This window comes from Giraffa tippelskirchi, chromosome 14 (genome assembly GCF_054371585.1).
Source record: "Giraffa tippelskirchi isolate mGirTip1 chromosome 14, T2T-mGirTip1v1.2.pri, whole genome shotgun sequence".
In the NCBI taxonomy this organism is placed as follows: Eukaryota; Metazoa; Chordata; class Mammalia; order Artiodactyla; family Giraffidae; genus Giraffa; species Giraffa tippelskirchi.
Genome location: NC_137288.1, coordinates 15,373,624 through 15,399,867, shown reverse-complemented (window position 1 = coordinate 15,399,867; position 26,244 = coordinate 15,373,624). Strand labels below are relative to the sequence as shown.

The following is a 26,244-nucleotide window of genomic DNA, read 5'->3' as shown; positions in this document are numbered from 1 at the left end:
TGCCTTTTCCTGGGTACCATAGCCCATCCAGGCCTAGTTCTGCCCCATTCTGTGCTATGTTAGCCCTGTACTGAATCCTTCTTTCGGAAGTCTCAGTGCACAAGCTCCATGTGATATCAGCCCCAGATTGAAAGGCATGGAGGTGCTTGTAGGCCAACAGACCTAGGAAGCCGATGGGAGAATGGCCCCTACTTTGCAGATGGAGAGACTGGGGAAACCCTGAGGGGCATATGCTTGTCCAGGGCAACATCACTTATGAGAAGAAGGAGCCTGGTCTGAAAGCAGCTGGGTCCTCAGAGTTCAGGCCCTGGCTGCACCCAGGCCTCCCCAAGGCTGTGGGGTGGGTTGTATGGGTGTCACTGTGTCTGCACATGGCCTAAGAGGGTGGTTGAACAGTCAGAAACCCAGAGATTCCCTTGGGGAGCTTTGTGTAAGGGACCTCAGTACGAACCCCTGGAAATGATGTCACCTCACGGTAACAGAACACAACAGAACCCGGAACCCAGGTATCCAGGCCACCAGAGCAGAGAGGAGCCCCCATCCAGATCACTTGCTGCCAAGGTGTTCTGCTGTTTGCCCTTGCTCAGAGGCCGGGGCCTCAGGAGAGCTCACAGGCAGAGTGTGTGGAAACCCTGTCGACACTGGCTCAGGGCCCCCCCCAAGAGGCCTCTGGCCCTTTTCCCGAAGGAACAAAAAGGTAACATGGGGGGCACCAGGCCGGGCCAGGCCACCTTTCCCATGCCACCCGGAAGCACTGGGTCCTTTCCCTGTGTGTGTGTATGCGGGTTTCTCGGTGTGTGTCTCCCTCAAGTAAGCCCAGGTGGATGTGGGGTCAGAAGCCTGTGGGCAAGTTGTGTCCAGACCCCAGGGGAGAACAGGCTGGGTGGGATGGGGAGAGTGCAGGCAGCGCCAGATGCCCAGGCTGACCTCACGCCCTCAGGTGGGTCTTCTTTCTCCGGGGGTTGGGGGGTGGAACCTGGGCAGGCACAGGTCTCTGCCCTTTCTGGGAACAGAAGTTTGAGCGGGCAGAAGCAGCAGCTCTACTGGCCAGGCCCAGCTCGGAAAACTCCAAGCAGGGCTGGCTGATGGTCACTGTCGTTGCAGAGCTTCCCACATGATGAGGCCGATGACGGGGACACCCCATCCATTTCCTCGTGGGAGGAGTCGGAGCACCACCCCTCCACCCATGAGGCCCAGTGCAGGCTCCAGCGAGCATTCCCACAGAGAATTGAGCCCAACAGGGGATGAAGAGGAAGTGGGGAAGGCCTGCTGCCCAGACACCACCAAGGGCACAGCCGGCAGCCCAGTCTCAGGCTGCTTTGGAGGACAGCACACCTGGCTCCGACCCAGAGCAAAGAGACCCCTGCCTCTGAGGCAGCAGGAGGACCTGGAGCCCAGCACGGCAGAGCACAGAGGTAAGGACGCTGGGGCTGGAGCATGAGAGTGTGTGGGGAGGGGGTGCTGAGCTACACAGGAACGAGTTCCCAAAAGCTGGTGCTGGGCCTGGAGCAAAGTTTGGCCTCACACCACCCATCTTGCACCCTTTAGTCAGAAAAGACATCCTACGCTGAATATTCCTTGGGAAACTCTTGGAAGCTTTCTGTCCCGGGATACGCACATGACAAGGATGGCCTGTGGGTAAACTTTTCTTCTCTCCCAGCTCTAGCCCTGGCCTCCAATTGCAAGCAGGTTCCACTTCCCAGACCTGTGCCTACAGAGGTGGTTGCTCCAGGTGCAGGACCTAGGGATCCACTCAGGGGAGATGGAGAACTGAGACTTGCCCTCGCAGAGACACCAGGCCAGCTGGGTACTGGCCAGGACACTGGGCAGATCGGATCTCTGTGCCTGCAGGACCCCCAGCCCCAGGCACTGATTTCCCACCCCCTCAGCGAGAACCTCCACCTACACGTGCACCTGCACCTGCTCGGGCTTTGGCAGGAGAACCTGAGGCAGAGGAGTAGTCACCGCCTCGGCAGGGAGAGCTGGCCCTGGCTCCTGCAAAACACCCAAACGCTCATGATGACTCACTCGCCCCTGCACTTAGAACGGACCCCCGCTCTGGACAGAGACCCAGAGCCCTTTCTGGAAACACCATGTCCAGGGGAGCAGTCAGCTCTGCAGCCTCCAACCCTGTCTCCCCACCATGAACGCCATCAACTCAGTCCACACCCAGGGGAGACTGAGTTCCTTTCCCCTGAACTTCTTTGCATTTGGTTTTTTTCTAACTTTCTTGTGATGTTTTATTTTTTTATGGTTTCCTGTATTTTTTTTCTTTGGTTAAGTTTGGAATAGTAAATTTTATCATAATTGTTGCAATTTGGGAACACTGTTGTGTAACTGTGGTGATGCTGGGTTACCATCACCACTTTGTAGTTTCAGACCCTTTCAATCTTTATGCCCCATCTCCCGACAAATCCTGTACTCATGGTAAGCACTCCCTGTTCATCCCTCCCCCCGATCCTGAAGACACTTTAATCTTTTCTTTCTTCATTTCTTCCTATATTCTGGGTGTCCCCAATCAATGAGTATCAATGAAATGACTGAAGGAGTTTTTCTCTGACTCCCCAAGCATTGTAAGACTACATTTGAGATTTCTCATTTGTATATCATTTGAACTAGCCTTTGATATCTGAAAGGACGGTGTACGTACTTTCAAGATATCATATGCCAAATGAGCCCTTTTGACAAATGCCATCATAATCTCCAGCAGGGATTGTTGTTTTAAGTGTGACATCTCAGCCAGAAGGCAAATGCTGAGCTCTTCTTGTTGCACAAGCTCACAAAATAAGCCAAGAAAGGGAGCTGGAAAAACAAACCATCCCAACAACGAGCCAAGCGTTCCTTATGAGAGAAGGCTAGAAAATGACCCAACATCCTTGTGGCCCAGAAACACTCTAGAAAATCGATATTCCATAAAGAAGAGAACACGCGGGAAGTTCCAAGGAGAGGCAATGCCCATGGCCAGTGTAGTTTAGAGATGGCCTGACTGCTCAGAAGAAGACACACACCAATGGAAACCCTTTGGAAACAGCAGTGATAGTCATTACCATCGTAAGGTTTTACTCTGGTGACAACCTGCCCTGGGCACCACATGAGGGAGCAGACTGGCTTCTCTTCTTCTGCCCACACACCATTCACTCATGAAGGCAGCTCAGGTGCTATCATGCCCTGCCTGCCTGCCTGGCTCATCCATGAGCTGTGACCACCTCCAGGGCAGGACTCCACCTTCTCCTCTCTGTGTACTGTGAATCTGCACACAGTGGGCTTTCAGAACCTCAGGAGACTTGAGCCATTCTCACTAGAGCCAGAACTCTCTCCATGAATTAAAACAGCTGTGGAGTTATTTTGGCCCAAGCACTGGTTTTGGAACCCTGGCGGTTCCTACAGCCTCTACGGTGTGAAGAGTGAGGCCCTTTTTAAAGAGCTTTCTGGCTGTCAGATTTGAGCTGTTGTTTCATTGCCAGCTCTGTCTCTTCCCTTGCAGCCAGGTGGGCCATGCTGCTACAAAGGAGCTCACAAGCTGAGTTTCAAGGGAAGTATTGAAAGGACAGTGATGGATATAATGTGCTGCAAACTGAGTGAGGGTCCCCACAATACTCAGAAAAGGTCTGTGGTGTGCAAGTGGGGAGTAGAGGGCGCCCAAGTTCCAAAGGAAGAGATGTACTTGGAAGCAAAGGCCCTTGGCTGCTGTTGTAGCAGCTCCAGACGGCAGCTCTTGAACAGTGGACATCAAATGAGGTCACATGAGCGAGACTCTGGAAATGGCTCAGAAATCAAGAGAAAGGAGTCAGGGTATGTGGGAATCCGGAGGGGGTGGTGGGGTGGATGAAGGGAGATGTCCTTCCTCTCTCCAGTGTAATTTGGTTTTGGGAGTCTCAAAGCTACCAGATGGCAGTTACCAAGTAAGGCCCCCACAGTAACCAGGGTGGGCTGTGTGCCTCAACCCCTGCCACACGGACAAGCCACACCAGTGGCTTCCCTGAACTCAAATGGCCGGATCTAGGGCTTCTGTCTGGGTACACATCTTCTTGCTGTTGCCAAGTTACCCCATTCTCTGAGCACCAGTTTCATCCTCTAGAATGAGGACATCGATTGCTACCTTAGCAGGTTACTGTCTTAATCCTATGGAGACTAATTAGGGTTATCCTACAATTAATACCTGGCCCGAAGAGATATCACCTGAATCCAGATTAAGCTGGAGTCTCTCAGTGTCTTCTGGCATTTCTTCCCTGAAGTCATCCAAAACCCACACCCTTGCATTTCCAGGGACTCCCCTTAGCCAGCTGGGCAGAAAACCCAGCATGGTTCAAACAAGCTGACAGACAAGCAGGAGAGGACTCACGGGCAGAGGGCTTCCCTCAGGTCTCGGGTGGAGCTCTGGGTCCACAGCAGGAACTGGCGATCTCAGCCCCTGGGCTCAGCAGTGCCCTCATTCTCAGGCCAGGGGCTCTGATCTGAGTGGGGCAGGAAGGTCACCAACTGCCCCAGGTGGACTGCACGCCCATCTCACTGCTGGAGCCTGACCTCAGCCAGCCCCACCCCTACCCCTTTGGGCAGAACTGTAGCTTGTCTTCCATCTTCCCCTTGGGTCCTGGGATGTACCTGTGCATCCTCTCTACACACTACACTGTCCTTTGCAGACAAAATATTCTGGACACACCTCTTCGCTTCCAAGCCGTGTTTTATGAATGCACATTCTGGGAAGCAAGCCCTCCTGTTTGAAGACACGTTTGGAGATCTTCTCCTAGCCTCTAGGCTTGTTTATTGTGTCATATTAGAATAATGTATTCAGCCAAAAAACACCCACGAGCACCGCCACATGCTGCTCTGTGTTTTCAGGATTGTTGGCTGTTCTGAGTAGATGACATGGCCCAGGGTCCTCCCAAAGGGATTGCATTTTGTCCACAGAAGCACCTGTGACAGTGAATCACTGAATCACTTTGCTGTACACATGAAACTAACAAATGATTAAAAAGCAGCAATAGTTCAATTAAAAAAAATCTATTCACGCCTCAAAAATTGTTGTAAAATTTTCTTTCAATTGTTCATTCTTCTTATGTCTCTAATTGTTTTGGTGGTGTTTTGTGAGGTAGGGATCCAACTTACTTACCTAATGGATACCAAATAGTCCCAGTGGGCCTCCTTTCTCTATGTACGTATTAAGAAGCATTTGCTAAAATCTCAAGTATCAAGGACTTCAGATCTTTTGTAACTTGTGGACCACCCCAGAGGCAGGTGTCCTTTTCTGCGTCTTCTCCTCGCATTTGGCAGTTTCTAGTATACACAAGTACCCCTGGAAAGTTCTCTGTAGTGAACCATGTGTGTTACAGTGAGGACAGAGGATCTGAGCATGGAGTAGGGACTGAGTCCATAGTGATCTCTGACCATGCTGAGCAAGCCCAGCATTCAGTCTGGCTACGACTTCCAAAGGCAAAGTCTGTGTTTCTTCCTTTGGAGTCTGCATGCCCACAGCAAGGTTGGATGGTTGGGACTTTGGTCTCTGGGGCCTGCACAGTGTAGATTCATCTCAGCAGCAGATTAGACCCACAGCCTGATTTTCCATTGTATTTCCTCCATGTGGGCTCTCCTGAGCTGCTGTGGAGATATTTCGGATACATTTCTGCTAAAGTCCTGAAAGGTAGTCAATCCTTCTGCTTCCCATCCCCTGCCTCATCTGTACTTCTGTCATTTCTTTAAAATATATTTCCTGATCAATGTTGTTAGCTCTTGTGACATTCTGAAACTCAGGCACCTGTGGTTTAATTGATCTGCAGCTCCCGAGAGCTCTTTTCCTGGTGGAGACATGAAGAACTCAGGGAGCAGCACCACATCACACTGGAGCCTGGACCAGACAGAAGCTTCTTACAAGGAAGGCTCCATCCCTGCTGTGGGGGGATTCCGAGTTATCACTTCTGATTTGGCATCCCCCTCTCCTTGGTTCAGGCCCCACTCTGAGATCTGGAAAGGAGGTGGCCTCCTTCCCTGACCCACAACTAGTATCATCTTTGCCCTGGTCCTCGTCCAGCCCCATCTGGCTGCCTAGCTGCACACTTGACCATCACCCACAGGATGAGGAGAGTCCAGTTCCAGAAAAGTTTCACACAAGGAGAGCCTGCTGGAGACCCCCCAACCCCCTGTTCTCAATAAGTATTTCTTTTTAGTTTCACAACCCTGGGAGGAGGTACTGGTGTTGCGTCCATTTTGTAGTTGCAATGGTTGAGCCTCAGGTCATTGTGTGATTTGCCCAGGGTCACACAGCAGGTTACCGAGGGAGTGAGGATTTCAACCCAGACTTCCTATCTTGGAATCCTTGACTCTTCGCTCCTTTCAGCTCCTGGTTTACATTTATTTCAAGGTATTTTATTCCTTTTGATGCATTTCTAAATGGGACTGTTTTCTTCATTTCTCTCTCTGATGATTTATATCTTGTTATCTTGATGAATTTATTAGTTCTAATAGCTTTTTCTGGTGTAGTTTTTATGGTTTCATATAATATCATCTCATAATCATGTAGTGACAGTTTTAATTCTTCTGTTCTATTGGGAATGCCTTTTAATTTCCTTTTCATGCCTAACTGCTCTGGGTAGGACTTCCAATACTCTGTTGAATAAAATTGGTGAGAGCTGGCATCCTTGTTCTATAACTGATCTTTTAGGCAAAACCTTCAATTCTTTACCACTGAGTCTGATGTTAGATGTGGTCTTGTCTTATATAGCCTTTACTATGTTCCATGAAGATTCTATGAAGACCTACAAGACCTTTTAGAACTAACACCCAAAAAAGATGTCCTTTTCATTATAGGGGACTGGAATGCAAAAGTAGGAAGTCAAGAAACACCTGGCGTTAACAGGCAAGTTTGGCCTTGGAGTACAGAATGAAGCAGGACAAAGGCTAATAGAGTTTTGCCACGAGAATGCACTGGTAATAGCAAACACCCTATTCCAACAACACAAGAGAAGACTCTACACGTGGACATCACCAGATGGTCAACACCGAAATCAGATTGATTATATTCTTTGCAGCCAATGATGGAGAAGCTCTATACAGTCAGCAAAAACAAGACCGGGAGCAGACTGTGGCTCAGATCATGAACTTCTTATTGCCAAATTCAGACTTAAATTGAAGAGAGTAGGGAAAACCACTAGACCATCCAGGTATGACCTAGATCAAATCCCTTATGAGTATACCGTGGAAGTGACAGATAGATTTAAGGGTCTAGACTTGATAGACAGAGTGCCTGATGAACTATGGACAGAGGTTCGTGACATTGTACAGGAGACAGGGATCAAGAAAATCCCCATGGAAAAGAAATGCAAAAAAGCAAAATGGCTGTCTGAGGAGGCCTTACAGATAGCTTGGAAGAGAAGAGAAGTGAAAAGCAAAGGAGAAAAGGAAAGATATTCCCATCTGAATACAGAGTTCCAAAGAATAGCAAGGAGCAATAAGAAAGCCTTCCTCAGTGATCAGTGCAAAGAAATAGAGGAAAACAACAGATTGGGAAAGACTAGAGATCTCTTCAAGAAAATTAGAGATACCAAAGGAATATTTCATGCAAAGATGGGCTCGATAAAGGAAGGAAATGGCATGGACCTAACAGAAGCAGAAGATATTAAGAAGAGGTGGCAGGAATACACTGAAGAACTGTACAAAAAAGATCTTCACGACCCAGATAATCACGATGGTGTGATCACTCACCTAGAGCCAGACATCCTGGAATGTGAAGTCAAGTGGGCCTTAGAAAGCATCACTACGAACAAAGCTAGTGGAGGTGATGGAATTCCAGTTGAGCTATTTCAAATCCTTAAAGGTGATGCTGTGAAAGTGCTGCACTCGATATGCCAGCAAATGTGGAAAACTCGGCAGTGGCCACAGGACTGGAAGAGGTCAGTCTTCGTTCCAATCCCAAAGAAAGGCAATGCCAAAGAATGCTCAAACTACTGCACAATTGCACTCATCTCTCATGCTAGTAAAGTAATGCTCAAAATTCTCCAAACCAGGCTTCAGCAATATGTGAACCGTGAACTTCGAGGTGTTCAAGCTGGTTTTCGAAAAGGCAGAGGAACCAGAGATCAAATTTCCAATATCCGCTGGATCATCGAAAAAGCAAGAGAGTACCAGAAAAAACATCTATTTCTGCTTTATTGACTATGCCAAAGCCTTTGAGTGTGTGGATCACAATAAACTGTGGAAAATTCTGAAAGAGATGGGAATACCAGACCATCTCACCTGTCTCTTGAGAAACCTGTATGCAGGTCAGGAAGCAACAGTTAGAACTGGACATGGAACAACACACTGGTTCCAAATAGGAAAAGGAGTCCGTCAAGGCTGTATATTGTCACCCTGCTTATTTAACTTATATGCAGAGTACATCATGAGAAACGCTGGGCTGGAAGAAACACAAGCTGGAATCAAGATTGCCGGGAGAAATATCAGTAACCTCAGATATGAGGATGACACCACCCTTATGGCAGAAAGTGAAGAAGAACTGAAGAGCCTCTTGATGAAGGTAAAAGAGGAGAGTGAAAAAGTTGGCTTAAAGCTCAACGTTCGGAAAACTAAGATCATGGCATGTGGTCCCATCACTTCATGGGAAATAGATGGGGAAACGGTGGAAACAGTGTCAGACTTTATTTTTGGGGGCTCCAAAATCACTGCTGATGGTGATGGCAGCCATGAAATTAAAAGACACTTACTCCTTGGAAGGAAGGTTATGGCCAACCTAGATAGCATATTTAAAAGCAGAGACATTACTTTGCCAACAAAAGTCCTTCTAGTCAAGGCTATGGTTTTTCCTGTGGTCATGTATGGATGTGAGAGTTGGACGGTGAAGAAAGCTGAGCGCCGAAGAATTGATGCTTTTGAACTGTGGTGTTGGAGAAGACTCTTGAGAGTCCCTTGGACTGCTAGGAGATCCAATCAATCCATCCTAAAAGAGATCAATCCTGGGTGTTCATTGGAATGTCTGGTGTTGAAGCTGAAACTCCAATACTTTGGGCACCTCATGCGAAGGGTTGACTCATTGGAAAAAACCCTAATGCTGGGTAGGATTGGGGCGGGAGGAGAAGGGGACGACAGAGGATGAGATGGTTGGATGGCATCACCGACTCGATGGACATGGGTTTGGGTAGACTCCGGGAGTTTGTGATGGACAGAGAGGCCTGGCGTGCTGCAATTCATGGGGTCACAAAGAGTCGGACACGACTGAGCGACTGAACTGAACTGATGTTCCATGCATAAACACTTCTTTCACTTCCAGTGAAACCTGGAATCATATATAGATGTTACACTTGACCAAGAGTTTTTTTGCAACTATTGAGGTGATGATAGGATTTTTATTCTTTAGTTTGCTCATATTTTCTGTCACATAGTTTGATTTTCAGATAATGTCATCCTTGCATCCCTAGAAATAGTTCCATTTGATTATAGTGTAAGATTCTTCTATTTTTGAATTGGGTTTGCTAATATTCTTTTGAGGATTTTTGCATCCATTTACACCACGGTCGGGCTTCTCCGGTGGTTCAGATGTTAGCAAATCTGCCTACAATGCCGGAGACCCAGGTTTGGTCCCTGGGTCAGGAAGGTCCCCTGGAGGAAGGAATGGCTACCCACTCCAATATTCTTGCCCAGAGAATTGTTCGGACAGAGGAGCCTGGCAGGATAGAGTCCATGGGACAGAAAGAATGGGACACGACAGCGTGAGTAACACACACAAGGGTCCCTCTTGACATCCTTTAAATTTCAATTTAAAAAGTTATTTCTGTGAAAAAATACAGTCAAAGCAAAACTTACAAAGGAAAAGAGTCCTTAGAAGGAAGTGAAAATAAGGCAAAACAGATGAAAAAATGTTCCAAATAACTTACTTTTCATACGGATTTTAGATCTTCATGGCAATTCTCTCTAAACTGAATTTAACATGAAAGGTTTAAGTTTAAATATACACTTACTTTGGCATTATATTTCTCGGATGAAACTGACATTTTTCTAATTTATATAAGATATTGAGGAATAGTGTATAGCTATTAAAATCATAATTTCCAAATCTTTAAGGAATGAATAAGCACTCATATATAGTGGAAAAGGATCTAGGAATAGAGAATGATTCCATAGAGTTTCGATGACAGTACAGACGTATTGAGTGAGAATTTTCAAATTTGTTTATTTCTAATTGAGGAATAACTGCTTTCCAATGTTTAGTTGGCTTCCCTCATACAACAACATGAATCCGTTGTAAGTATATATATATATATATATATATATATATCCGCTTTTTGGGGATCCAGGAATGTGAAGTCAAGTGGGCGTGGTGAAGCTAGTGGAGATGATGGAATTCCCGTTGAGCTATTTCAAATCCTGAAAAATGATGCTGTGAAAGTGCTGTACTCAACATGCCAGCAAATTTGGAAAACTCAACAGTGGACCCAGAACTGGAAAAGGTCGGTTTTCAATCCAAACACAAGGAAAGGCAATGTCAAAAAGTGCTCAAGCTACAGCAAAATTAGCCTCATCTCACAGGCTAGTAAAGTAATGCTCAAAATTCTCGAAGCCAGGCTTCAGCAATACGTGAACCGTGAACTTCCAGACATTCAAGCTGGATTTAGAAAAGGCAGAGGAACCAGAGATCAAATTGGTAACATTCGTGGGATCATCAAAAGAGCAAGAGAGTTCCAGATAAAGCATCTATTTCTGCTTTACTGACGATGCCAAAGCCTTTGACTGTGTGGATCACAATAAACTGTGGCAAATTCTTCAAGAGATGGGAACACCAGACCACCTGACCTGCCTCTTGAGAAATCTGTATGCAAGTCAGGAAGCTAGTTGGAACTGAACATGGAATAACAGACTGGTTCCAAATAGGAAAAGGAGTATTCCAGGCTGTATATTGTCACCCTGCTTATTTAACTTCTATGCAGAGTACATCATGAGAAACGCTGGGTTGGATGAAGCACAAGCTGGAATCAAGAATGCCGGGAGAAGTATCAATAACTTCAAATATGCAGATGACACCACCCTTATGGCATGAAAGTGAAGAAGAACTAAAGAGCCTCTTGATGGAAGTGAAAGAGAAGAGTGAAAAAGTTGGCTTAAAGCTCAACTTTCAGAAAGCTAAGATCATGGCCTTGGGTCCCATCATGTCATGACAAATAGATTGGGAAAGAGTGGCAGACTTTATTTTCGGAGGCTCCAAAATCACTGCAGATGTGACTGCAGCCAAGAAATTAAAAGATGCTTAATCCTTGGAAAGAAAGTTATGACCAAACTTGACAGCATATTAAAAAGCAGAGACACTACATTGCCAAAAATAGTCTTTCTAGTCAAGGCTATGGTTTTCCCAGTAGTCATGTATGGATGTGAGAGTTGTACTTCAAAATAGCTGAGTGCCGAAGAATTGATGCTTTTGAACTCTGGTGCTGGAGAAGACTCTTGAGAGGCCCTTGGACTGCAAGGAGATTCAACCAGTCCATGCTAAAAGAAATCAGCCTTAATATTCTTTGGAAGGACTGATGCTGAAGCTCCAGTACTTTGGCCACCTGATGTAAAGAACCGACTCACTGGAAAGGGCCCTGATGTTGGGGTTAGGGTTAGGGTTAGGGTTTGGTTAGGTTTAGAGTTAGTGTTGGCGTTAGGGTTAGGATTAGGATTAGGGTTGGGTTAGAGTTAGTGTTACGGTTACCGTTTGGGTTTGGTTTGGGTATGGAGTTAGGGTCAGCGTTGGGGTTAGGGTTAGGATAAAGTTTGGGGTTGGGGTTAGGATTGGGGTTGGGATTGTGGATTGAGTTGGGTTTAGGGTTAGGGTAGGTGTTAGGCCTAGGGTTAGGGATAGGGTTAGGGTTGGGTTAAGGTTAGGGTTAGGGTTGGGGTTGGGTTTGGGGTTAGGGTTAAAGTTAGGGTTAGAATTAAGGGTTAGGTGTTAGGGTTAGGTTTAGTGTTAGGGTTAGGGTAGGGGTTAGGTTTAGGGTTATGGTAAGGGTTAGGGTTAGGGTGAGGGGTAGGGTTAGGGGTAGGGTTAGGCATAGCATTAGGTTTAAGGTTAAGTTTGGGTTAGGGTTTGGGTTGGGGTTGGGGTTAGTGTTAATATTAGAGTTAGAGTTGGGTTTGGGGATGGGGTTAGTTGGGGTTGGGGTTGGGATTTGGGTTAGAGTTCGGGTTAGGCTTAGGGGAGGGGTTAGGGTAAAGTTTAAGTTTAGGGATAGGTTTAGTGTTAGGGGAAGGGTTATGGGTAGGGTTAGTTGTAGGGGTAGGGATCGGGGTAAGAGTAGGTGTAGGGTTAGGGTTAGGGTTGGGCTTAGGGGTTAGGTGAAGGGATTTGGGACAGGGTTAGGAATTGGGTTAGGGTTAGGGTCAGGGATGGGTTACAGTTAGGGTTAGGGTTAGGGTAGGGGTTAGGGTTAGAGTTATGGTTAGGGTTAGGGTTAGTGTTGGGTTAGGTTTAGGCTTAGGCTTAGGGTTAGGGTTGGGGTTGAGTTTGGGTTTTAGGTTGGGGTTAGGGTTAATTTTAGGGCAGGGGTTAGGGTTAGAGTTATGGTTAGCATTAGGGTTAGGGTTAGGTTCAGGCGTTAGGGTTAGGGTTAGGGTTAGTTTTAGGTATAGATTTGTGGTTGGGGTTGGCGTTGGGGTTAGGATTAGTGCTGGGGTTAGGGTTAAGTTTAGGGGTAGGGGTAGGTTTGGGTTTGAGGTTGGGGTTGGGGGTAGGCTTAGGGTTGAGTTAGGGTTAGGGTTAGGGATGGGGTTGGGTTTGGGGTTAGGGTTGAAATTAGGGTTAGCTTTGGCTTAGGGTTAGGTTTGGGGTTGGGGATGGGATTTGCGTTGGGGTTGGGGTTTGCATTGGGGTTAGTTTTAGGTTTAGGGTTAAATTTAGGGTTTAAGGTTAGTGTTAGGCTTAGTTTTATGTTTGGGGTTGTGGTTAGGTTTTGGGTTAGGGTTAGGGTTAGGGTGAGGGTAGGTTTAGGGATAGAGTTAGGGTTAGTGTTTGGTTTGAAGCTGGGTTTGGGGTTAAGTTAGTGTTGGGGTTAGGGCTAGGGTTAGGGTTGGGTTAGGGTTAGGTTTGGGGATGGGATTGGGGTTGGGTTTAGGGTTATTGTTGGACTTATGATTAGGGTTAGGGTTAGGGTTGGGTTAGGGTTAGGGTTACAATTGGGGTTGGGATTGGGGTTGGGGTTAGGGTTAGGGTTAGGGATTAAGGTTAGGGGTTAGGGTTAGTGTTATGTTTAGGGTTAGGGGTAGGGTTATGGGTAGGGTTAGGATTAGGGTTAGGATTAGGTTTAGGTTTAGGGGTTAGGGTTTAGGGTTAGCATTAGGGTTAGTGTTAGGGTTAAGGTTATGGTTAGGGTGAGGGTTAGGGTTTATGTTTAATGTTAGGATTAGGGTTAGAGTTTAGGGGTTTGTGTTATGGTTAGAGATAGGTTTACAGTAGGGGTTAGGGTAGGGGTTAAGGTGAGGGTTAGGGTATGTTTTGTGTTGGGCTTGGGGTTAGGTTTTGGGTTGGGTTTGAGATTGGACTTAGGCTTGGCATTAGTGTTAGGGGAGGGTTTAGGGTTAGGTTTAGGGTTAGGGTTTGGGTTAGGGTTTGTTTAGGGTTAGTGTTAGGGTTAGGGATACTGGTTAGGTTTAGAGTTAGGTTTAATGTTAGGGGTTAGGGGTTAGGGTTAGGGTTAGTGTTAGGGTGAGGTGTAGGATTAGGGGTAGGGTGACGGGTAGGGTTAGTGTTAGTGTGACAGGTAGAGTTGGTGTTGGTTCAGGGTTAGGTTTATGCTTAGTGTTATCATGAAGGGTAGGGTTAGGGGTGGGGTTAGGTTTAAAGTTAGGGAGTTAGGTTTAGGTTTAGGGTTAGCGTTAGAGTTATGGTTGGGGTTAGGGTTGTGTTTGGGTTAGGATTAGGGTTAGGGTTGAGTTAGGGTTAGGGTTAGGGTTAGGGTTGGGATTAGGGTTGGGGTTGGGGTTGGGGTTAGGGTTAGCTTTGGTTTAGGGTTAGGTTTAGGTTTAGGGTTAAGATTGGGGTTGGGGATGGGATTTCCACTGGGGTTGGGGTTTGCATTGGGGTTAGGTTTAGGTTTAGGGTTAAATTTAGGGTTTAGGGTTAGTATTAGGCTTAGTTTTATGTTTGGGGTTGTGGTTAGGTTTAGGGTTAGAGTGAGGGTCAGTTTATGGGTAGGATTAGGGTTAGTGTTTGGTTTGAGGCTGGGTTTGGGGTTAAGTTAGTGTTGGGGTTAGGGTTAGGGTTGGGTTAGGGATAGGGTTACGGTTGGGGTTGGGATTGGGGTTGGGGTTAGGGTTAGGGTTAGGGGTTAGGGTTAGGGTTAAGTTTAGGGTTGGGATAGGGTTATGGTAGGGTTAGGATTAGAGTTAGGTTTAGGTTTAGGGATTAGGGGTTAGGGTTAGCATTAGGGTTAGTGTTAGGGTTAAGGTTATGGTTAGGGTGAGGGTTAGGTTTTAGGTTTAAGGTTAGGATTAGGGTTAGAGTTTAGGGGTTTGTGTTATGGTTAGAGATAGGTTTATGGTAGGGGTTAGTGTAGGGGTTAGGGTGAGGGTTAGGGTATGTTTCGTGTTGGGCTTGGGGTTAGGTTTTGGGTTGGGTTTGAGGTTGGACTTAGGGTTGGCGTTAGTGTTAGGGGAGGGTTTAGGGTCAGGTTTAGGGTTAGGGTTTGAGTTAGGGTTCGTTTAGGGTTAGTGTTAGGGTTAGGGATAGGGGTTAGGTTTAGAGTTAGGTTTAGTGTTAGGGGTTAGGCGTTAGGGTTAGGGATAGGGTTAGGATGAGGCGTAGGATTAGGGGTAGGGTTACGGTTAGGGTTAGTGTTAGGGTTACGGGTAGGGTTGGTGTTGGTTCAGGGTTAGGTTTATGCTTAGTGTTATCATGAAGGGTAGGGTTAGGGGTGGTGTTAGATTTAAGGTTGGGGTTGGGCTTAGGGTTAGCGTTAGGTTTAGGATTAGTTTTAGGGTTAGGGTTAGCGTTAGAGTTATGGTTGGGGTTAGGATTAGGGTTAGGGTTGAGTTAGGGTTAGGGTTAGCGTTGGTGTTGGGGTAGGGGTTAGGGTTAGTTTTAGGGTTAGAGTTAGGGTTAGGGTTAGGTTTAGGTTTAGGGCTAGGGTTAGGTTTAGGGTTAGCTTTGGGGTTATGGTTGAGTTAGGATTAGGGTTATGTTTAGGGTTAGAGTTTGGGTTATGGTTAAGGTAACGGTTAGGATTAGGGTTAGTTTTAGGTTTAGAGTTTGTTTTAGGTTTAGGGTTAGGGTTAGGGTTAGGGTTGAGTTAGGGTTAGGGTTAGTGTTAGAGTTAGGGTTAGGGTTAGGGTTAGGGTTAGGGTTAGGGTTGAGTTTGGGTTAAGGTTAGGGTTAGGGCTGGGGTTGGGGTTAGGGGTGGGGTTAGGGTTAGTGTTATGGTTATGGTTATTGTTAGGGTTAGGTTTGGGTTAGGGTTAGGGTTCGGGTTCAGTTATGGTTAGGGTTGGAGTTAGGGTTAGGGTTAGAGTTAGGGTTAGGGTTAGGGTTAGGGTTACCCTTAGGGTTAGGGTTAGGTTGGTGTTAGGGTTAGGTTTAGGGTTAGGGTTAGGGTTAGGGTTAGGGTTGCGGTTGGGGTTGAGGTTAGTGTTAGGGTAAGGGTTAGGTTTGATTAAGGGTTAGGGTTATGGTTAGGGTTAGGGTTTGATTAAAGGTTAGAGTTGGGCTTAGGGTTAGCGTTAGGGTTAGGGTTAGTTTTAGGGTTAAGGTTAGGATTGAGTTTGATTTAGGTTTAGGGTTAGCATTAGAGTTATGGTTGGGGTTAGGTTTGAGTTTGAGTTAGGATTAGGGTTATGGTTAGGGTTGGGGTTGGGGTTATCATTGGGGTTAGGGTTAGTTTTAGTTTTAGGGTTGGGGTGGGGTGGAGTTAGCTTTAGTGTTGGCTTTAGGGTTAGGGATAAGTTTAGTGTTGGAATTAGGATTAGGGTTAGGGTTAGTGTTAGGAGCATGGTTATGGACAGGTTTAGGGTTAGGGTTAGGGTGGGTTAGGGTTACAGTTAAGGTTAGGGGTTAGGGTTAGTGTTAGTTTTATGATTAGGTTTAGGGTTACGTTTAGGGTTAGGGTTAGGGTTGAGTTAGGGTTAGGGGTAGGGTCAGATTTAGGGTTAGGATTGGGGTTGGGGTTGGGTTTGGGGTTAGCTTCGGATAAGAGTTAGCTTTGGATAAGGGTTAGAGTTACTTTTAATGGTAGGGTTAGGGTTAGGGGTTAGGGTTAGTGTTAGCTTTAGGTTTAGGGTTAGGGAAAAGTTTGCTTTTGGGGTTAGGTTTAGGGTTGGGTTTGGGTTAGGTTTAGTTTTAGGGTAAGGGTTAGGGTTAGGGTTAGAGTTAGGGTTGGGGTTTGTGTTGAGTTTGGGATGAGGGTTAGTGTTAGGTTAGGGTTAAGTTTTGGGTTGGGGATGGGGTTATGGTTAGGTTTCGGGTGAGGTGTTAGGGGAAGGTTTTGGGTTTAGAGTTAGCGTTAGCTTTAGAGTTAGTTTTAGTGTAGGGTTAGGGTTAGGTTTACGGTTGAGTTAGGGTTAGGGTTAGGGTTTGGGTAGGGGTTGGGGTTGGGATTAGGGTTAGCTTTAGGGTGAGGGTTAGGGTTAAGTTTTGGGTTGAGTTAGGTTTAGGGTTAGGGTTAGGATTAAAGTTAGAGAAGGGGTTAGGGTTGAGGTTTGGTCACGGTTAGGGTTAGAGATACTTTACGGGTTGGGGTTGGGGTTAGCGTGAGGGTTAGGGTTACTGTTGGGGTTAGCATTAGAGTTAGGGTAGGGGTTAGGGTTGAGTTTGAGTTGGGGTTAGGGTTAGGGTTACTTTTAGGTTTAGGGTTAGGTTAGTTTTAAGGTTGGGGTAGGGTTAGGGTTAGACTTAGGGTTGAGTTAGGGTCAGGGTTACTGTAAGGGTTAATTGTAGGGTTAGGGTTAGGGTTAGGGTTAGGGTTTGGTTTAGTGTTAGTGTTAGGCTTAGGGTTAGGGTTAGCTTACAGTTATGGTTAGGGTTGGGTTAGGGTTAAGGTTTGGGCTAGGGATAGATATGTGTTAGGTTCAGGGATAGTTTCAGGTTTAGGGTTGGGTTTTGGGTTGGGTTTGGGGTTAGGGTTATAGTTATGTTTTTTGTTAGGATTAGGTTTAGGGATAGGGTTAGGGTTAGGAGTAGGGTTATGGTTAATGTTAGGGTTGGGTTAGGTTAAGTTTAAGGGTTAGAGTTGAGTTAGGGTTAGGGTTAAAGTTAGGCTTAGAGTTAGATTTGGGGGAGTGTTGGCTTATGGTTAGGGTTAGGGTTGAGTTAGCGTTAGGGTTAGGGTTCGGGGTCGGGTAGGAGTTGTGGTTGTGGTTAGGGTTAGGGTTAGGGTTTGGTAAGGGTTAGGGTAAGAGTTAGTTTTAAGTTAGGGTTAGGTTTATGGTTATGATTAAGATTAGGGTTAGTGTTGGGGTTAGGGTTACAGTTAGGTTTAGGGTTAGATTCAGGATTAGGATTGGGGTTGGGTTTGGGTTTGGGTTAGGGTTAGGCTTTTGTTTGGGGTTAGGATTAGGGTTAGGGATAGCATTAGGGTTAGGGTTAGGGTTAGGGTTAGGGATAGGTGTAAGCATTAGGGTTTGGGGTAGTTTCAGGTTTAGGTTTAAGGTAAGGGTTGGGTTTGGGGTTAGGTTTAGGGTTATGTTTGAGGTTAGGATTAGGGTTAGGGTTAGTGTTAGGGGTAGGGTTAGGAGTAGGGTTATGGTTAAGGTTAGGGTTCGGTTAGGATTAGGTTTAGGTTTAGGGTTGAGTTAGGGTTAGGGTAGGGTTAGCGTTAGGGTTGGGATAGTGTTGGGTTAGGGTTAGGGTTAGTGTTTGGGTTAGGATTGGGTTACTCTTGAGTTAGGCTTAGGGTTAGTGTTAGGGTTAGAGTTTGGTTTGGGATTGAGTGTGGGGTTTGCGTTAGGGTTAGAGTTAGGGTTAATTTTAGGGTTAGGTTTAAGGTTAGGTTTAGCGTCAGGGTTAATGTTGGGGTTAGGGATTGGTTTAGAATTAGGGTTAGGTTTAAGTTTTCGGGTTAGGGTTAAGGGTAGTTTTAGGGTTAGATTTGGGGTTGAGTTAGGGTTAGGGTTCCGGTTAATGTTAGAGTTACGGTTAGGGGTTAGGACTGAGTTTGGTTTAGGGTTAGGGTTAGGGTTAGGGTTAGGGGTATGGTTAGAGTTAGGGTTGTGGTTGGGAATGGGGTAAGGGTTAGGGTTAGGGTTAGGGTTAGTGTTATGTTTAGGGTTAGGATTGGGTTAGGGTTTTGGTTAGGGTTAGGGTTGTGTTAGGGTAGGGGTTAGGGTTAGGGTTAGCATTGGTGTTGACGTTGGCGTTTGGGTTGGGGTTAGGGTTAGGGTTAGTGTTAGGTTTAGGGTTAGGGTTAGGGATAGCATTAGGGTTAGGGTTGGATTAGCATTAGGGTTAGGATTATGGTTAAGGTTAGGGTTAATGTTAGGTTTAGGGATACGGTTAGGGTTAGGGTTAGGATTAGGGTTAGGTTTTGGGTTAGGGTTAGGTTTAGTGTTAGGGTTGGGTTAGGGATAGGGTTAGGGTTGGTTTTAGGGTTAGGGTTAGGTTTGGGTTAGGTTTAAGGTTAGGATTAGGGTTCAGAATAGGAGAAGGTGTAATGTTACATTTAGGGTTAGGATTGGGGTTAGTGGTGGGGTTAGGGGTAGGATTAGGGTTAGGGTTAGGGTTTGGGGTAGGGGTACAGGTTAATGTTCAGTTTAGAGTTGGTTTAGGGTTAGGGTTAGGGTTGGTGTTAGGGTTAGGGTTAGATTTAGTGTTGGGTTAGGGTTCAGTTTAGGGTTATGGTTAGATTAGGTTTAGAATTAGGATTAAGGTTAGGTTTAGGGTTAGGGTTAGGTTTTTTTTATGGTCAGGGATAGGGTTAGGTTTAGGATTGGATTTCGGTTAGAGTTGGTGTTAGGGTTAGGGTTAGGATTGGTGATAGCTTTATGTTTAGAGTTAGGTTAGGGATAGGGTTAGGGTTGGGTTAGGTTTAGGGCTAGGATTAGGGTTAGTTTTGGGGTTAGGTTTAGGGAGAGTGTTAGGTTTAAGATTGTGTTAGGGTTAGGGTTGGTGTTAGGGTTTGAGTTAGGGTTTGGGTTGGGTTAGGGTTAGGGTTAGGTTTAGTGTTCTGAGTAAGGGTAGGGGTTGGGTTTAGTGTTAGAGTTTGGTTAGGCTTTAGGGTTAGGTTAGGGATTTTGTTAGGTTTAGGGTTTCGTTTAGGATTAAGGTAGTGTTAGGTTTAATTTTAGGGTTAAGGGTAGGGATAGGAGTAGGTTTAGGTTTAAGGTTGAGTTAGGATTAGGGTTAGGGTTTTGGTTAGGGTTAATGTTAGGGTTAGGGTTAGGGTAAGGGTAAGGGTTAGGTTTAGGATGGGTTAAGGTTAGGGTTAGGATTACGGTAGGGTTGGGTTAGGGTTAGGGTTAGGTTTAGGGTTAGGATTATGGTTTGGTTTTGGGTTAGTGTTAGGGATAGGGTTATGGTTAGGTTTGGGTTAGGGTTAGGGTAGGTGTTAGGGTTAGGGTTAGGGTTAGGATTAGGGATAGTGTTATGATTAGGATTAGGATTAGAGTTCGGGTTAGGGTTAGGTTTAGGGTTGGTTTAGAGTTAGGGTTAGAGTTATGGTTGGGTTAGAGTTACGTTTAGGATTAGATTTAGGGTTAGGGTTAGGGTTGGTTTAGAGTTAGGATTAGGGTTATGGTTGGGTTAGGGATACGATTAGGATTAGGATTAGGGTTAGTGTTAGGTTTAGGGTTATGTTTAGAGCTAGGGTTAGATTTGGTGTTTAGATTTGAGTTAGGGTTAGAGTTGGGTAAGGGTTAGTGTTAGGATTAGGGTTGGGGTTCGGTTTAGGGTTAGATTAAGAGATAGGGTCATGGTTACAGTTAGGATTAAGTTTAGGGTTGGGATTAGGGTGAGGGTTGGGTTAGGGTTAGCATTAAGGTTAGGTTTAGTGTTAGGGATAGGTTTAGTGGTTAGGGTTAGAGTTGGGTTAGGTTTAGGTTTAGTGTTAGGGTTGGTGTTAGGATTAGGGTTTGGGTTAGGGTTGGTGTTAAGGTTAGAGTTAGGGTTAGGATTAAGGATAGAATTATGGTTAGGTTTAAGATTTGGGTTAGGGTTAGGATTAGGGTTGCCTAAGGTTTTGGTTTTGGATTAGAGTTTGGGTTATGTTTAGGGTTAGGGTTAGGGTTAGTGTTATTGTTGGCGTTGAGGTTAGGGTTAGGGTTAGGGTTAGGGTTAGGGTTAGGTTTAGTGTTAGGGTTAGGGATAGCTTTAGGTTTAGGGTTGGATTAGGGTTAAGGTTAGGATTATGCTTAAGGTTAGGGTTAGTGTTTGGTTTAGGGATAGGTTTAGGGTTAGGGTTTGGTTAGGGTTAGGGTTAAGGTTAGGTTTTGTGTTAGGGTTATGCTTAGGGTTAGGTAGTTTTAGGGACAGGAATAGGGATAGGGTTGTGTTAGGGTTATGCTTACGGTTAGGTTTATGGTTAGGATTAAGGTTAGGTTTTTGGTTAGAGTTAGGAATAGGGTTACGGTTAGGTATGGGTTAGGGTTAGGATTGGAGTTAGGGTTAGGGTTAGGGATAGGGTTAGGGTTAGTGTTAGGTTTAGGGTTAGGGATAGTGTTAGGGTTAGGTTTGGATTAGCGTTAGGGTTAGTATTATGGTTAAGGTTCGGGTTAGTGTTAGGTTTAGGGATAGGGTTAGGGTTAGGGTTGGGTTAGGGTTAGGGTTAGGGCTAGGAGTAGGAGTAGGGTTAGGGGTAGAATTAGTGTTAGGGTTAGGGTTATGGTTAGAGTTAGGGTTAGGTTTAGTGTTAGGGTTGGGTTAGGGATAGGGTTAGTGTTTGTTTTAGGGTTAGGTTCAGGTTTGGGTTAGGTTTAAGGTTAGGGTTAGGGTTCAGAATAGGAGAAGGTGTAGTGTTACATTTAGGGTTAGGATTGGGGTTAGTGGTAGGGTTAGGGGTAGGATTAGGGTTAGGGTTATGGTTAGGGTTCGGGGTAGGGGTACAGGTTACTGTTCAGTTTAGAACTGGTTTAGGGTTAGGGTTAGAGTTGGTGTTAGGGTTAGGGTCAGATTTAGGGTTGGGTTAGGGTTAGGTTTAGGGTTATGGTTAGATTAGGTTTAGGATTAGGATTAGGGTTAGGTTTCGGGTTAGGGTTAGGTTTCAGGTTAGGGTTAGGTTTTTTTATGGTCAGGGATAGGGTTAGGTTTAGGATTGGGTTTCGGTTAGAGTTGGTGTTAGGGTTAGGGTTAGGATTAGTGATAGGTTTGTGTTTAGAGTTAGGTTAGGGATAGGGTTAGGGTTGGGTTAGGTTTAGGGTTAGTTTTGGGGTTAGGTTTAGGGAGAGTGGTATGTTTAAGATTGTGTTAGGGTTAGGGTTGGTGTTAGAGTTAGGGTTAGGTTTAGCGTTCTGGGTAAGGGTAGGGGTTGGGTTTAGTGTTAGAGCTTGGTTAGGCTTTAGGGTTAGGTTAGGGATTTTGTTAGATTTAGGGTTTCGTTTAGGATTAAGGTAGTGTTAGGTTTAGTTTTAGGGTTAGGGGTAGGGATAGGGGTAGGTTTAGGTTTAGAGTTGAGTTAGGAATAGGGTTAGGGTTTTGGTAAGGGTTAGTGTTAGGGTTAGGGTTAGGGTAAGGCTTAGGTTTAGGGTGGGTTAGGGTTAGGGTTAGGGTTAGGATTACGGTTAGGGTTGGGTTAGGGTTAGTTTTAGGGTTAGGATTATGGTTTGGGTTAGGGTTAGTGTTAGGGATAGGGTTACGGTTAGGTTTGGGTTAGGGTTAGAGTTAGGATTAGGGATAGTGTTATGATTAGGATTAGGATTAGACTTCGGGTTAGGGTTAGGTTTAGGGTTGGTTTAGAGTTAGGGTTAGGGTTATAGTTGGGTTAGGGTTACGGTTAGGATTAGATTTAAGGTTGGTTTAGAGTTAGGGTTAGGGTTATGGTTGGGTTAGGGATATGGTTAGGATTAGGATTAGGGTTAGTGTTAGGTTTAGGGTTATGTTTAGAGTTAGGGTTAGGTTTGGTTTTAAGGTTTGAGTTAGGTTTAGAGTTGGGTAAGGGTTAGGGTTCGGTTTAGGGTTAGATTAAGAGATAGGGTTATGGTTACGGCTAGGGTTAGGTTTAGGGTAGGGATTAGGGTTAGGGTTGGGTTAGGGTTAGGGTTAATGTTAGAGATCGGGTTAGGGTTAGGGTTAGGGTTGGGTTAGAGTTAGCATTAGGGTTAAGTTTAGTGTTAGGGATAGGTTTAGTAGTTAGGGTTAGGGTTAGAGTTGGGTTAGGTTTAGGTTTAGTGTTAGGGTTGGTGTTAGGGTTAGGGTTTGGGTTAGTTTTGGTGTTAAGTTTAGAGTTAGGGTTAGGATTAAGGATAGAATTGTGGTTAGAGTTAAGATTCAGGTTAGGGTTAGGATTAGGGTTGCCTAAGGTTTTGGTTTTGGATTAGAGTTTGGGTTATGTTTAGGGTTAGGGTTAGGGTTAGTGTTATTGTTGGCATTGGGGTTAGTGTTAGGGTTGTGGCTATGGTTAGCGTTAGGGTTAGGGATAGCTTTAGAGTTAGGGTTGGATTATGCTTAAGGTTAGGGTTAGTGTTAGGTTTAGGGTTGGGTGTAGGAGGAGGGGTAGGTTACATTTAGGGTTAGGTTTGGTGTTAGTCGTAGGGTTAGGGGTAGGATTAGGGTTAAGGTTAGGTTTAGGGTTCAGGGTAGGGGTACAGGTTAGGGTTAGGTTTAGTGTTTGGTTAGTGTTAGGGTGAGGGTTAGATTTGATCATTGGGTTAGGTTTAAATTTAGGGTTGGGATAGGGTTAAGGTTGGGTTAGGTTGTGGATTAGGATTAGCGTTAGGTTTACGGTTAGGGTTAGGAGTTTTATTAGGGTTAAGGATAGGGTTAGGATTTGATTTCGGTGAGAGTTGGTGTTAGGGTTAGGGTTAGGATTAGGGATAGGTTTACGGATTGGTTTAGTGTTAGGGTGAGGGTTAGGGTTGGGTTAGGTAAAGGGTTAGGATTAGGGTTAGGTATAGGGTTAGGGTTAGGTTTAGGGTTAGGTTAGGAATAGGGTTAGGATTAGGATTGGATTAGGTTTAGGGTTAGGGTTGGGTTAGGGTTAGGGTTAATGTAAGGGACAGGTTTAGAGTTAGGGTTAGGGTTACGTTTAGTGTTAGAGTTTGAGTTAGGGTTTGGTTTGGGTTAGGGTTAAGGTTGGGGTAGGGTTAGCATTAGGGTTAGGTTTAGTGTTAGGGGTAGGTTTAGTGTTTAGTGTTAGGATTAGAGTTGGGTTTAGGGTTAGGGTTAGATTTAGGGTTCAGTTCTGTTCAGTTCAGTCTCTCAGTCGTGTCCGACTCTTTGCAACCCCATGAATTGCAGCATGCCAGGCCTCTCTGTCCATCACCAACTCTCAGAGTCTACCCAAACCCACGTCCATCAAGTCGGTGATGCCATCCAAACATCTCATCCTCTGTCGTTCCCTTCTCCTCCTGCCCCGAATCCTACCCAGCATTAGGGTTAGGGTTAGGGTTAGGGTTAGGGTTAGTGTTGGTGTTAAGGTTAGAGTTAGGTTTAGGATTAAGGATAGGATTATGGTTAGGGTTAAGTTTCAGATTAGGGTTAGGGTTAGGGTTGGGTAAGGTTTATGTTTTGGATTAGGGTTAGGGTTAGGGTTAGAGTTGCTGTTGGGGTTAGTGTTAGTGTTAGTGTTAGGGTTAGGGTTGGGTTAGGGATATGGTTAGGGTTCGGTTAGGGTTATGGTTAGGGTTCGGTTAGGGTTAGGGTTGTGGTTGAGGTTGGGGTTATGGTTAATATAGGGGTAGGATTAGGATAAGGATTAGGGTTAGGGTTAGGGTTGGGTTAGGGGAGGGTTACGGATATGGATAGGGTTAGTTTTAGGGTTTGTGGTAGGGATAGGCCTAGGGTTTGTGATAGGGTTAGGGTTGTGGTTAGTGGTAGAATTAGGGTTAGGGTTAGGTTTAAGTTTAGGGATAGTGTTATGGTTAGGGTTAGGGTTGGGATAGGGTTAGGATTGGGTTAGGGTTAATGTTGGTGTTAGGGTTAGGGTTAGTGTTAATGTAGGGTTCAGGTAGGGTAAGAGTTAGTTTTAGGGTTAGGGTTGGGGTTAGGGGTAGTGTTAGGGTTAGGGTTAGGGTTATTGTTAGGATTGGGGATAGGGTTATGCATAGGGTTAGGGTTAGGGTTAGATTTAGGGTTAGGGTTATGGCTAGGATTGGTGTTACGGTTAGGTTTAGGGTAAGAGATGAGTTAGGGTCAGGATTGGGTTAGAGTTAGGGTTGGTGTTAGGTTTAGGGTTAGGGTTAGGGTTAGGTTAGGTTTAGGATTGGGTTAGGGTTACTGTTGGTATTAGGGTTAGGGTTAGGGTTAGGGTTAGTGTTAATGTAGGGGTAGAGTTAAGGTAAGGGTTAAACTTAGGGTTATAGTTAGGCTTAGGGTTAGGGTTAAGTTTGGGTTATGGTTAGGGCTAGGGCTAGGGCTAGGGTTACGGTTATGGTCATGTTTAGAGTTGGGGTTAGAGGTAGTAATAGTGTTTGGGTTAGTGTTAGTGTTAGGTTTAGTGTTTGAGGTAAGATTAGGGGTAGGTTATATTTAGGGTTAGGTTTGGGTTTAGGTTAGGGTTAGAGTTGGGTTAGGGTTAGGTTTAGGTTTAGGGATAAGTTTATGTTTAGTTTTAGGGTTTGCTTTAGGGTTAGGGAGAGGGTTAGGTTTGGATTAGGGTTAGGGTTGGTGTTAGGGTGACAGTTAGTGTCAGGATTAGGGATAGGTTTATGGTTAGGATTAGGGTTAATGTTAGGGTTAGCGTTAGAATTAGGGTTGGGTTAGGGTTAGGGTTGGATTAAGTTTTGGGTTAGGGTTAGGGTTAGAGATAGGGTTAGGGTTAGGTTTAGGTATAGGGTTAGGGTTAGGGTTATGTTTAGGGGTAGGTTTAGGTTTGGTGTTAGTGTATGAGTTAGGGTTAAGTTCGGGTTAGGATTATTGTTAGGGTTAGGGTTTGTTTTGGTTAAGGTTAGGGTTAGGTTTAGTGTTAGGGGTAGCGGTAGTGGATAGGGTTAGGGTTAGAGTTGCATTAGAATTAGGATTAGGGTTAGGTTTGGTGTTAGGGTTAGGGTTAGGTTTAGGGTTGGGTTAGGTTTAGGGTTAGGGTCAGCGTTGGGTTAGAGTCAGGGTTACGGTTAGGTTTGGGTTAGGTTTAGGATTATGATAAGGGTTAGGTTTATGGTTAGTGTTCGGTTTAGGGTTAGGGTTAGGGTTTTTTTAGGATTAGGGATTCGGTTAGCGTTAGGAATGGGCTTGGGTTACAGTTGGTGTTATGGTTAGGGTTAGGATTAGGGATAGGTTTATGTTTAGCTTTAGGGTTAGGGTTAGGGTTATGGATAGGGTTAGGTTTGGGTTAGGTTTAGGGTTAGGAATAGGGTTAAGTTTAGGGTTGGGTTTAGGGATAGTGTTAGGGTTAGGGTTTGTGTTAGGGTTAGGGTTATGATTAGGGTTAGGTTTAGGTTTCTGGGTAGGATTAGAGGTTAGTGTTAGAGTTTGGTTAGGGTTAGGGTTGTTGTTAGTGTTAGGGTTAAGTTTAGGTTTAGGGTTAGGTTTAGGTTTAGGGTTAGATTTAGGGTTAGGGTAAGGGTTAGGTTTCGGGAAACGGGTAGAGGTAGGTTTAAGTGTAAGGTTAGTGTTAGGTTTAGGCTTAGTGTTAGGTTTATGCTTAGGGTTAAGTTAGTGTTAGGGTTAGGTTTACGGTTTTGGGTAGGGGTAGGTTTAGGTTTAGGGTTGAGTTAGGATTAGGATTAGGGTTAGGGTTAGGGTAAGGGTAAGGGTAAGTGGTAGAGTTAGGTTTGGGTTAGGATTAGGATTCGGGTTAGGGTTGGGTTATGGTTAGGGTTAGTTTTAGGGTTAGGGTTAGGTTTAAGGTAGGATTACGGTTAGGTTTTGGGTTAGGTTTACGGATAGGTTTATGGTTAGGATTAGGGTAAGAGTTAGGGCTAGGTTTAGGGTTACGGTTTGTTTAGGGTTAGGGTTAGGGTTGGGTTAAGTTTAGGGTTAGGTTTAGAGTTGGGTTAGAGTCAGGGTTAAGGTTAAGGTTAAGATTAGGTATAGGGTTAGGGTTAGGGTTAGGTTTGGGTAAGAATTAAGGTTAGGATTATGGTTAGGGTTAGGGTTAGTGTTAAGTTTATTTTTAGGGTTAGGGATAGGGTTAGGATTAGAGTTGGGTTAGAGTTAGGGTTTGGATTGGGGTTAAGGTTAGGGTTCGTTTTAGGTTTAGGGATTGGGTAAGT

The 26,244-nt window shown here is 45.2% G+C and overlaps 1 protein-coding gene across 1 annotated transcript; it reads left to right on the top strand.

Annotated features, from left to right (window-relative positions):
* Positions 1-526: 526 nt before the first annotated feature.
* On the top strand, positions 527-2,316 carry LOC145534321 (uncharacterized). The gene is made up of 3 exons (XM_081561594.1): positions 527-697; positions 1,105-1,415; positions 1,661-2,316. Exons 2-3 carry the CDS (start codon positions 1,115-1,117, stop codon positions 2,290-2,292), a joined length of 933 nt encoding a protein of 310 aa, XP_081417720.1. The 5' UTR covers positions 527-697; positions 1,105-1,114; the 3' UTR covers positions 2,293-2,316.
* The last annotated feature ends 23,928 nt before the right edge of the window (positions 2,317-26,244 follow it).